Raw genomic sequence first — 13,524 nt, 5'->3', positions numbered from 1 at the left:
ACACATCTATGAGAAGCAACTTTTGCGCAAATCCAGCATTGAACTGACCCTCGTTTGTAAAGCAGTCTGGCGTAAAATGATTTGCACAAACATATACGAATTTAGCTCATTTCTTGGGCATATTCCCTTCATAAATGAAATTCATCCACTGCGTCCTCAGTGGCTCAGATGCCTGGAGTTTATGGAGACTCTTATGTTCATTACTACATCCAAATATAGAACAGTTATAATGATTACATAGCTCAGACATTTTATCACTAGCTGTTCTAGCGATGATATAAATATGGTGGTGTGCGGCTCACTCAGGGCGGGATATGCTAATAGGGCAGAGATTGTCACCATTCGTGGGTCGGGCTTGCCCTACTTTGACGTCACAGTAGGGAGAAAACTGGAACAGCTCGTTTTGAGACACTGATTTATGATTGTGTTTCTGATTTGTGGGGATTATAAAAAAAGGAGTGGGTGGATTTTTTTTTTTTTTTTTTTACCATTATAGGATGGTTGTTTACACACACTGCCAACATACATTTATGTTCAAACACCATGCATGTAAAAGTGAATTTTGCATTAAGTTTTATTTGTATTGTGTCTTTTGAAAGATGTCAAGGTTTGTCTTTCTCCTTCATTGTCAGTGCCATGACTGTACAGTGGTGGGTTTAGTCAGATTACTTCAAGTAACAAGCAGCATGTTACATATTAAATTTAACATAATATCAGTGACTTTTTTTTAATAATTACTGTAATGCACATTACTTTTCTATTTATTTTCTATTTACTGTTTTAAATTATTTATTCAACCACAGCTTTTTCACATGCTTGAATGAATACATAGGGTATATTATATAATAATGTTTTATTAAAATATTTTGTTCTTAATTTAATTACATTTTTTGTCATAAATGGCATCTTATTTTTATTTTAATGTGCAAAGTAGGCAAATGCTCATCACATTTTATGATAAATTATTTAAGATTATTCAATTTATTATTCAGGATTATTCATTATATCCAATATGAAGTGTATCTTTCTTTTTTTCCACTTTTGTTGACATAACTGCATTGTTTTGCATTGATCATTTTATATATATATATATATATATATATATAAATATATATATACACTGTACAGTATATCAATATACTGCTATATATATATATATATATATTCATATTTTTAAAGTATAAAATATTATATTAAAATGTTTAACATTTAAGTAATGTAAATAATAGATATTTTACAATTATTTTGAAAATATTTTAATAACCAAAAAGACGCTAGTCAAGGGTTGTGCATTCCTTAGTGTAGTTCCATCAGCTTTTTTAATGTTACATTCCTGTGATTAGTGATCAGTAACAAGGGATTTAGTTTAAATTTGAAAAAAAATAGTTTATAGTCATGAACAAAAATGACTTCAAATTGCATATCTCTATGTCAGAGTTCTATGCCAGCTATGAAAATGCCACTGAGATGTTAACGGAAAGCTTTCTCCGGGTAACATAGACTGCCTTGGGTGCGATCTTAAAAACATATTTTGTCTAGTCTGTGCTAATATTTTTAGTATAAACTGTTTAACATTGCTGGTCTCAAGACCGTATCTCTGTTCGCATCAGTCAGGAGAGGTATGGCGTGCAGAGGGTTGTCAAAATATTTTACCACGGTTAAATTATTTACTCAGAGGTTAGCATTAGCCTTTGCTAATCGACTGTACCCCCAGGAGTGATATATTAACTCTATATATCAACATCGCCTTCGCCAGCCTAATTATACATGCCTTTTAATTCGTGACCGCCACAGAGCGACATCTTCCACCCGTTTCTCCAACGTTTTACAAATCACCTGATGTATGTGTGTTCCTTTGTGTGTGTTCATGCATCGTTTAATCTCGCCTGTTTATTCTCCTCTCTTCTTTAGCCATTGGCAGATCTCCGGATGTGAGTGCTTGTGTGTGTGTGTGTGTGCGCACGTGCGTGCGTGTTTCTCTCATGCTTTTCTCAACTCTTTAATTACTGTCCTGTCATGCAAGGCTGGCTCAGGTGTGTGTAATTACGCTGGTAATAAGGCCTGGAAAGTCTCCACCTGCCTCTCGCTGGGCACTCTGGCTCCACACACACTGTCTTTCCTCTCTCTCCTTCTCTTTTTGCTGACAGACAGGACTCTCTTCATCATTTCCCATCATGCCGTCATGAGGCAGCTTTCTCGAACAAAGCATAGCGCTGATGCCTGTCCTTTTCCCTCATTGTCAGTGCCATGACTGTGCATACAGTGTTGCGGTTAGTCAGATTACTGTTATCAACTAACAAGTAGCATGTTATTGGTTAAATGTACACAATAATAGTATGTACTAAAGTAAAGCACATTAACATTATATTGATTTTTTTTTTTTTTTAAGGGGTGCAATTATTGTAGGAGAAATAATGTATGTGATTGTTATTGCTTGCAGTGGAATCCACGTCATATAGAGCTGTTCTGTACACGTTTTGGTCAAAAATGAAATATTAGATTGTTTTTCATGGAGTATGTTACATATGTTTGGGGTCAGTAAGATTTTTTTCATGTTTCTGAAAGAAGTCTCTTATCCTAACCAAGGCTGCAATTGATCAAAATACGCTAAAAACAGTAATCTTGTTACAAAATTTAAAATAGCTGTTGTTATTAGTATATTTCAATTATTGAAATATATTTTAAAGTTTTATTTATTTCTAGGAACATTTCTTATAATTATCAACATTGGAAACATTGCATAATATTTTACGTTGCAAAACAGTAACCCCTTTTTTTAAGGATTTTTAAATGAATAGAAAGTTCAAAAGAACAGTATTTATTTGAAATAGATGTTTTTGTAACAATGTAAAATTCTTTACTGTCACTTTTGATCAATTTAATACATCCTTTCTCCAAAAAAAACAACAACACCTTTTCATGGCATAGCCTTTATGACTTAAAGTGCTGACAAACTTGTCCACAGCAACCTAATGCCTTTAGTAAAAAGAAATAATTTACTATAATTTAATGCAATATTGTAACACTTTACCTTTAATAGTAATGTTCCTCAATACTGTGAACATAGAGTCTCAGCTGCACAGCACTGCCATAATGATGACAAATCGCTTATAACCCACTCACACACTACAGGGAGCTACACAGCCACCTCTTCGCTAGATAATATTCATCATTTATTGAAAAAGGTACTGCAGTGTTCCAGTAATTACAATTATTCTAAAACACACATCCCTTCTGTATCTTATTCATATCTCCTCCTACCTTTATGCCGATATACAGAGGGTCGAGAGCTGCAGCGGCCCACTCGTCCCTTTCATTAAGCCTGACAAAAACAATAAGAAAATCCCAGCAAGAAGAGTGTACGTGCCACAGCTATTGCGTCAAAGTTTTTCTGGCAAAGTCCCCATGTAATTACAAGCCTGGGTGCCTGGCGGTGACAGATCGTTGGTAAGAGGGCCAGCTGAATGTCGTGGCACCTGCTGGGCTCCCCGAGACTCTGCTTCTGCCTGCAGACACAGTCAAATTACAAGCAACTGTATCAGAGCAAAGTCAATGGATTGAAACTGTTCCTACTTGGCCAGGTGTTTTTCATCTAGAAATGCAGTTGTGTTGCTGATTTGAAATTCATGTGATGGATAAATTCATACTCTCCTGAGAGGCTTTGGCAATTTGGAATGGCTGCTTTTATAAAACGGTGATGCCAGCCGTTAGATACATGATAAAATATGCCAGTTGTCAATAAATAATTACATTTGTTAATAATGATAACAATATTTTAGCTAATATTGTATTAACTTAACTGTAGAGTATTTAAGGTTGCTGTTTTGTCGAGTTTCTCTCATGAACCCAGGGCTTTCTATACATTCAATGTTTTTTTCACAAAACAAACTACGCGATTAAACATTGATGATAGTAAGAAATGTTTATTGAGCACCAAATCAGCATATTAGAATAATTTCTGGAGGATCATGTGACATTGAATTAATGGCTGTTGAAAATTCAGCTTTGCCATGACAGAAGTTAATCGCATTTTGCAACAGTTGCTTGAAATTGTATATTTCTGTGTTTACTGTGATAAAAAAAGTCTTCTGTAAAATAAAATTTAAGGTAACAGAGATTGTTTTGGTTTTATAGCAGTTCTTGAATAATGTTATTTCCAGCTAAAGTTAATTTTGATTGATTCACCTCCGTCGAAATGATCAGACTTTAAACGCGAACCTGTGATTAAAGGTGCTCTAAGCGATGTCACATGTTTTTTAGGCCAAAACATTTTTTGTCACATACAGCAAACATCTCCTCACTATCCACTAGCTGCCTGTCCCCTGAACACACTGTAAAGAAACGCGATCTCTGTAGATAGCCCAGGCTCCACAAACAGCAACAAAAACAAACTGCGGCGACCCGCTCCCCGAAACATGACAAACTGTTCCAGCCAATGACCGACAAGAAGGGTTTGGGGGGTAAGTGCGCGGATGAGGAGGAGGGAGGGTCTAGCTAGCCACCGCTTTGTTTGACAATAGTTCGAACGTCAACAAGAAGTGACGTCACCCAGGATCGCTTAGAGAACCTTTAACGCTGACGGCGTTCACATGCACATTCAGAATTCATTCTATAGTTATGTGCTTTTGAAAATATGTGCGCAGGTTTGTAATTCCATACAACCCATGCTTAAACAAACTACTTGTCTTGCCCATAAATTTTGATACAGAATTTTGTTTTATTTTATCACTTCGGGGTACGCGAACCGAAATTCACAACGCTTTATCTGTAGAGAGGGAAAGGGATCCTCCATAGGGAGAGGATAGTTTGTAATGTTAGATTGGATCTCCACGTCAGATCCGACCCATGGACACCGAATCCCTGTCGGAAGATATCCCATTTTGTCTGGTATCCAAAACTATATGAACAGTCTTCTAACAGCCTGAGAGTTTGAATGAGAAAGCCAGGGAACAGCAGAGGCAGGAGATGAAGTGATGATAATAAAAAGAGCAGAATTTATTGAATAAACTTAGTTGCATGTTTCAATGCTCAGACTTTGTCTGAGTGTTTCAATGCTCAGACTTCACTTGACCAGTACAAATCCAATAAGTGTTCTTATACCACAGCAAAAGCAATGGAAGATTATTGCTTCACAACATTGTCCTGTGACGTTTAAAACCTTGACATGCATGAGACATTCTCTTATCTCCTGTAAACAAAATCCCTTGAAACCATATAATAATAAGTTAAACAACAATAGCAAGAGCAAGGAAACAAGTAAACTAAGTAATATAATATATAAAAACATAAAATGACAAATGAATAATAATAATAATAAAATTATGATTAAATGATAAATCAAATGGCAACTACATAAATGACTAGTGATTATAAATGATTACCGTATAAAATTAAATAAAAAAAGTTTTACACTTTTCTCTTAAAGTTACACACACTCGGGTTACTATTGAGAATCCTTCGATCCTTCAGCAAGTTACTCAATATTGTTTACTGAGCTGTTGTATAAAAGCAACAAGGTTTTCACCCAAGTGAGACTGTCAGTGAGTTATTAAAATGTACTTGTATTCATATAGTTATGGCATGATGAATGGGACTACCTGTTGTCCGAACACAGGCAGATGAGGGGAGTGTTTGAAAGTTTTTGTTTTTTTTTGCATTTTGAAAACATGTTGTTTTTTGCAATTTTGTCCCAGAGATTGGTAGCCTGGGAAAACCCAGACAACTTCCGGCAAATTTAGATTTGCTCTGAAAGTTAGTCTGGCAAAGAGCTCATTCAAGCCCATTTCCAATCCGTCGAAATCGCGGCACCAATCAGAAACGTTGGGGTGGGCTTTACACGATGACGACAGCGCTGGGATTTTGAAGCAGATTTTGTAGCCTACATTACAAAGATGGATGCCGCCGTCGAACATCACTCGTTCGAATCAGCTATCGCGTCTGTTTTAAGCGATTTGAACGTTTCCTTTTTGTTAAAAACCGAGCAAAGAACAACACTCGGAGATGTTTCTCCGCGCTCTGCATACGTCATCTCCTTCATCGCTCTGATTGGTTTTAGGTCTATCCGCGACGTCCGTTGGTGACGCCCCTCTGGAAATGATTTGTCTATGACGCTTTGCCAGACCGTAACTCAGTTACAACTGAGAATGGTCTGGTTTTAACCAGGCTAAGAGATTGGTGGTAAAGCCTTTCCCTCTCTGTTGCTCTCCCTCCCTCTGGCAGTGGTGCTTCAGTGAGGGTTGAGTTATGAGCGGCCTGGCCCACTCACAGCGATCTCTGCTTCCTCATTAGGCCTTCATTAACCCTCTCAAGCTGAGCTTCCACTCAGCCTACCAGTGGATATGTTTGGACACCATTCTTCATTTCCCACAATCCCCCGCTGCTCAGCACATTGTACGGGAACTGTGGTTCAGTGCCAGGCTTTCAGCACATTTACTGTAAAAAGACATACAAGGCTCAGGGGACATACATTGACCTAATGCGGTGCACAGACACGTTCAGGAAGAGAAACTGCTTTTGAATGTGTCAAATGCATGTCATTATTTTGACAAATAATATCCCTTCAGTGATGCCTCAATAGCTTTAAAATTGAGACTCTTAAGCAATAAAAAATACAGCCACTTATATACCTTCATGCCCTTGCGTTCGCCTGAGGATATCTGTAATATAGATGTAGAAATATCCTTAGCAGGTTTAAAAAAAAACTTTTTGATCTCAGATCTCAAATTAAAAGTTATATCTGGAATGTTGGTGGCTGCCATATTAAGTTTGGGACTCTGGGAGGCTGATGTGATAAAAGTGATCATTTGATCAGCGTTAGTCCCCCGTGTGTGTGTGCGTGCGTGCGTGTGTGCGTGCGTGTGACCTGGTAAACCCGACATTATGGGGACAAAATGTCCCGACAAGGATTGTAATATCCGAAACCCTTATCCTTGTGGGGACATTTTTTAGACCCCATCAGGTAAACAGCTTATAAATCATACTAAGTGATGTTTTTTGAAAATGTTAAAATGCAGAAATGGGTAGATTGTGTGATGGGTAGGGTTAGTGTAAGGGGATAGAATATACAGTTTGTACAGTATAAAAATCATGTCTATGAAAAGTCACAATATGAAAACACAATGTGTGTGTGTGTGTGTGCGTGCGTGTGTCCATGCCCACCGAAAACTGGAGCAGTGGTAAACTTGCATTAATTCACCTAGGACAGCTTTACATTAAATAATGAATGTTTGGGAGACTTGACTAAACATGTGAGCAAACAGTCTCCAGTGAGTCTCATAAATGAACAAATGAATTTATATGCTAATGAGTTAATTAGGACTATATATCAGCAAAATTCCCCCACCACAGTTTTATTGTGTATATATATGTATGTGTGTGTGTGTGTGTGTGTAATATTATAGATATGTAGATATGTATTAAAGTTTATTTTACTATAAACCTTTAAAGAAATTAAATATTATATATTGATATTTGTTGTATTAAAATGTATAATATATTGTGATCTAAGACTAATAGTTAGGATTGCGCACTCTCTTTTACTTCCTTTCTTCATCCCTCTGTTAATTTATCCTTTATTTCACCATTGGACATCTATACTCTGGGGCCATTTGGATATAAATAGCATAAAGCAGAAGCAGAAAGTTCTCTCCATCTCTCCTCTAGCTCTCCTAAAGTCTAGGTGCCCTACTCTCTGAGCATAACGTCTGAAAATGATGCGGATGACCTCCTCTAACAGCACCCCTCACCTTTCCATTCACTCTCTGCCTGAGGGATGAGAGAGATGTAATGATCTAAATAAATGCAGAAGAGTTCCCAGCAGGAAATGTTTCTGCCGTGTGTTTGCTAGTGGTTCTCAACTAGAGGGATGCAACACAAAAATGGGTCACAGCAGGTCTGTTCTGAAAAAAACAAACAAAAAAAACAATGCTAATTGCAACTAACAATGCAGCCATTTATAGTTAGTATAGTAAAGTAAAAAGGTTTAGACCATTTGTCCAATCAAATCATATTATTTTGCTGCAAATTCATGTGTCGCTTTGTTATAGGTTACATAACATCTCCTCATTCCCAAGAACTATGAGAAAAGGTATGTAAAAGAAAATGTGACCCAGATAATATTAAATACAGCTCAGTGTTTTGATTACTTAGTACAAAAACAGTTTAATGTTTTGGCCATGAAATCTGGATCCTGTAAACCAGTTGAGAACCATTAGCTAATTGACAGTCTAGACTCTTCTGCCTTGTTTTCCATGGGCATTGAGGTTTTGAGAGAGAAGCAGAGATTCCTGAGGTTGTGTTGTCCTATTTTTGTGTCCTGGCCCTTGGTTTTTATAGCTATCTTAAAGATTTGAAAAGACGAAGAGGTGAAAAAAGTGAGCGGGACCATTTGTCCCCCTCTTTCTCTTTATGGCCCCGACACCCCCTGGAGACATTCTCCTGCACAAAAATAAAAATGTTACTAGTCTCAAGTCAAGACTTAACATTTACTCCAAAGGGCAGGCCATAAACTATTAATAGACAGCTGTCTGTCTGCACAAGCCTGTGAGGGAGAATGATTTTATATTGAATCCTCATGTGGTTTGCCAGTAAGGGGGAGAAGAGGTGGTCCGGTCTCTCGCCATCCCGCTGGGATCCTGCTTTATCTCCCTCTCCATCCACCAGCAGACGAAACGAGAGAGGCCATTACAAGGCTGTCTGGGAATATTGCAATATTCAGCAGGGCGATTATCTGACGTCTCTCTGGGAGGCACGTTTCCTCTGTGGAGGGAGAGAGAGAGGCGTACCTGTGGCGGAGAGGGAGAGAGTGAGGCTGATAAGGACCCTTAGAGTTGACAGAGAGGAAGTATCACCTTTCTTGGTTTTAAAGGTCTTTCAGGGCAGGAATGAATATTTATATAAGGACTCAAAATCTAAAGGTGATCGCCACAGTGTTTAATAACAGTGTATAACATGTAATGCTTCTGTTTTTAATTTGTCTAACTTATTTGAACTCTTTCCCCGCCACTGATGGACTTTTCCCTCATTTATGGTGCAACGCTTCCCAGCCATTGACTGAATTTTCCTGCAATCCAGGTTTTCACTGTTATACTGTATGGGGCGCTATTAATCATCTTTTGAAAGAGTGCAGAATCTCCGGATTAAAAGAAACAGAAACAAGGGGTAAAAGCATTGCTTATGCACATTGTAGTCTTTGACAAAAAATGCCATTTTCTTAGCTTTTTGTTCAAAATATAGATTGTTATGAAACTTACATTCAAGTGTTGATAGAATAAATGAAGAATACATGAAGCTAGAACAAAGGATCTGTTCTTTCTTTTAATATATTCATACAAAAAAATATTCTGGGGGCCATGAAAGTTTTGTGAAAATGATCAAAAAAGCTGGCAACTTTCTTTCTTCTTTTTTTTTGGCGGGATGGATCGAATTGAAACATTAACATGTATTTTTGAATTTCTTAGTGTCATCTAACCGTCTGTACAAAGTCGTTCACATAGTCAAAGTCACAAATTTAGTCATGATTAGCGAAGAAAAAGTTCAGGATCTTATTTCCTTTGTGTACATTTTTCACAATCCTAAACCTTTTTGTTTATTTTCAGATTTACAAAGTGGCCTTTTGAACCCCACTGAACATAATATGCAAATATAAAGAAAATGTTTGTTATTTAAATATTTGGAGGATCTATGATTTTGGTAATACACAAAAGATTGCCATCAACCTGTAGGGAATACACTGTGTGTGTGTGTGTGTGTGTGTGTGTGTGTGTGTGTGTGTGTGTGTGTGTGTGTGTGTGTGTGTGTGTGTGTGTGTGTGTGTGTGTGTGTGTGTGTGTGTGTGTGTGTGTGTGTGTGTGTGTGTGTGTGTGTGTGTGTGTGTGTGTGTATACTCTTGTTCACATGAGGTCTTTGTTTTGGGAACATGGGAAGAATCAAAAGAGGGGTTTGCATTGAGATCCCTGTTGTACTAGTGTAATCATAGAGATCTTAAGCAGGATGGTCAGTCTGGGTGGTCCGGAATGGAAAGAGATGGAACTGAATTGAGTGAATTGAGGATCCGGTCTCTGCAGTGATAAGAGAGTGCTGGCAGGTTTTATGTTTTTTGTTTTAATTTCAATCTTGATGTTCTGCTCCTAAGTGACATTGCTTGCATTCTAGTGAGCTGCGGTTAGAGATGACTAGAAGTTTGAGCTTAAGTGGAGGAAATGAAGGGTGGAGATGATTGATAATGTGTTTTCCTCCTTTGTATATTTTATTGTACCACTTATCTTGATCATACTCTTGATTCAATACAATAAAATTCATTGTCTGTCCAGTATACAGTATGTAAATTGTGCACAGTATGCACATTTTCTGTATCCTATAATGCAAAGCACTCAGCTTGATCTTTTACTGCCAGTGTGATTCTACCAGTTAAGAAATGTTTACATAAAATTAGGTTGTAAATGCAAAAATACCTTTATTTTATTTCCAAAATGATAACTTGACGGCACTCACTAATTTAAAAGTCAACAACAATGTGACAACAATATAGCATTCTACTAAGTTTAGTATTGCACAATATGCGGAAATGCTTTTTAAAGTAGTATTCAGTGTATACTGTGCAGTATACAAAACACTAGTAGTGTTCAGTTACGAAACATAGTCATATAATTGTTCATAGTTTTTCACTGTTGGCATGTTTTCTCTGTATGTGTTTTTTTTTTTATAGCTAGGCATAGTCATAACATCTTGACTGCATAAATGCAATTAATATATTTATGATATTGCAGAACTCTGAACAATATGTTCTGCAGATTTTCAGTTGGAACATTCACCATTTATTTCTACACTTGATTTAAATGTTTTGGCTTTTTTGATGATTCCTATATTGCTTTGTGTAAATCGATAGTTTACCAAAATTTCTTTATTAAATAAACTATGTATTACTGTTTTAGAACTAGACTAACACTCATTTGCATTTTAACTTTAAGAAAAGTCTCTAAAAATGCCTCAGTGTCATAATTGAGTCCCCTGAGCTCTAGGTATGACAGGTTTGAGTACTAGTACTTTCATATTTATTAATAGTGTTGCCCTTAGCCATGTTTTTACCCAGAAAGGCATTGATCCAGGTTTCCATTATGCTAAATGCCTCTTTTCTACTCTTTCTGCAGATCGACCGTGTCATATTCTGCGTCTTTCTGGAGACAGATTATGAGATTTACAAGAGGAAGATGTCAGATTTCTTCTCCCCAGGTACTGTATCTTCTTATTGGAATCTTTACTTCATTTTATTTGTTGGTTGTAACACCCACTCAGCTCAAAGCTTGTTACCCGGGTATCAGGCAGGATTCACAGTGTCGAAAGGGTTGTTGCCACCTTTGATTTGTGAAAAACCGGGACACTTTGAGGGGGAGGGGTCAACCAGGGGCGTTTCCAGCTTTGAAGGACATCAAAAAAGAGAACAATCCTGGGAAAACCGGGACGGGTGGCAACCCTAAGTGTCAGGCCGTCTGACTGGCGTGACGTTTGTAGTAGAAGCGCACAAATACAGCACAGCAGGCAGGGATTGGATTCCACATAACCAAAACCTGTTTATGGTAATGTACCGCCCAAGCTTCAACCGCACCTTTATCATAGAACGCTATCAAGATAACCGCAGTCAGACTCTCTTCTGAGTAAAGGGCTAATTCATCCCAAAATAAAGTCATTGTGTACTCATTTTCTATCATCATTTATGTTGTCCTAAACTTGTGCGATTTCACTTCTTCTGTGCAAAACAAAAGCTACAATTCTGAAGACTGTGGTGGCTTTTTAAAATGATCATTAATTGCAGTGAATAGCAATATTAAATTCTTGCAATACCAGATGCTGTCGTTTCAGGACAGCATTTCTAGAACCCTAGTTTTTTTGCAACAAGCTAATTCTACTCCAACAGAGGAGACCTGATTAAAACTTCAAACAAACAGATCCAAAGACTAGACACACAGAAATGACTCATTTTTATTATCTTTTAACACTACTTTTAACATAAGAGCGGGCAATTTAAACTTGAATGCAAGATTATTATAATTTAGTTATGCAAAAACAGTCTGGATGTTGTAAACTGGTATTTGTTTTCCAGGTATTTTAATTTATTAACGCACTAATAAAGACACTAGTTTTACCGTTTACTACATTTTAAGTGTCACACATCAGACGCTGCTCTACGGCTAATGAATTGAAGTATCGCACATACACAGAAAATAGTCTCTTTCCAAGAAGAGAATTTAAAACCAGAATAAAGTTGCTCATATATTGAAACAAATTATGTCAGGGTTAGGGGTTGGTTAGGACAATATATCAGTGAAATTTTTACAATTAAGCAACCTTAAAAATAATAATAAAAATACAGAAATGAATAGTAAGTTCTATAAAATAGTATTAACTGTTCATGCATAAAAAAAAAAAACTAAAATAAAAAAAACTAGGGTCCTAGAAATGCGGTTCTGAAACTGCTGCCTCCGGTATTGCAAGACTTGTCAATAGAGCAAAACCTTTCACAATGATCGAAGGCATCATAAAAATGCAATTTATGCACTATATAATTTTCTAAGGTCAAATGATAGCTTTGTTTGAGAAACAGACACATTTAAGTTATTCCCTGAAATTCTTGAAATAATTCTCCTCGGTGCGTTCATAAAGAAAAGATTTCCGATTTAAGCACAAATTGCTCTTTTGAGTTCAAGATCTTTTCAATGAATGTGGTTCAGAAAACCGACATGAATGTGACATGACATTCATCATCACTCGGCCCCGGTTACATTGGTTAACAGCTTACTGGAGGAAAATGATCACTTAAATTCCCAACTGTTTTTCAGACTTGAAACATATTGCACGAGTTTCATGACACTTTTATGCTACATTTGCTTCATTCATTGTAATTGAATGGAAAAGAGAGACCAGCAAAGTCCTCAGAATCTCTACTTTTGTTTTCCACTGAAAAAAAAGAAAGGCATACAATTTTGGAGTGACATAAGGATAAGTAAATGATGGCATAATTTCTTGCTTAAATCAATTTCAAACAGGTTTTCCAGTCTCACCGTTGGTTGAGTCAATTACTCAAACAAACAGAGTAATGTTAAAGCCGCCAGGGGAAATCAGCCTACAAATGGCTTACTTATAGCACAATAAGCCAGGGAAAGAGAAAGCGTTTTAAAATTGAAAGAAGAAACGGCAACACAGACATCATGTTTAAAGAATACATAAAATATTACATATATAAAAGACCCACAATATGTACACTGAGAGGAAAGGCGAGTAATAGGAAAAGCATTGGAACGTGTTTTTGCTGTCTGCATCTCACGGCTCATTGCATTCGCTTCTCAGTTTGTAACCAGACGCCTTTGAGTGATTTTTGGTGTTTCCACAAACTCGATTTATAACTAAGCTTTTAGGCCGCTAGACCATCTCTCTTCACCCTGCTGTCTGAGAATCCCTTGAAATACTCCAGCGTATGAGTTTAACAGGTGTGGAGTGCTTCGGCTGCTTGTATTTCACAGTACCGATAGC

At 37.1% G+C, this 13,524-nt stretch overlaps 1 protein-coding gene across 1 annotated transcript in view; it reads left to right on the top strand.

Moving 5' to 3' along the window:
* Window positions 1–13,524, top strand: part of macrod2 (mono-ADP ribosylhydrolase 2) — a 614,652-nt gene that overhangs the window by 546,082 nt on the left and 55,046 nt on the right. Inside the window, exon 9 of the mRNA XM_056252970.1 lies at window positions 11,148–11,229. Within this exon, the coding sequence (XP_056108945.1) occupies window positions 11,148–11,229 (82 nt within the window). The remainder of the gene's footprint in view (window positions 1–11,147; window positions 11,230–13,524) is intronic.

Source organism: Rhinichthys klamathensis, unplaced genomic scaffold, assembly GCF_029890125.1.
Source record: "Rhinichthys klamathensis goyatoka isolate OS25496 unplaced genomic scaffold, OSU_Roscu_1.1 h1tg000100l_1, whole genome shotgun sequence".
Taxonomy (NCBI): Eukaryota; Metazoa; Chordata; class Actinopteri; order Cypriniformes; family Leuciscidae; genus Rhinichthys; species Rhinichthys klamathensis.
Note: the sequence above shows the minus strand (reverse complement) of the source record. Positions and strands in the feature narration are given on the sequence as shown.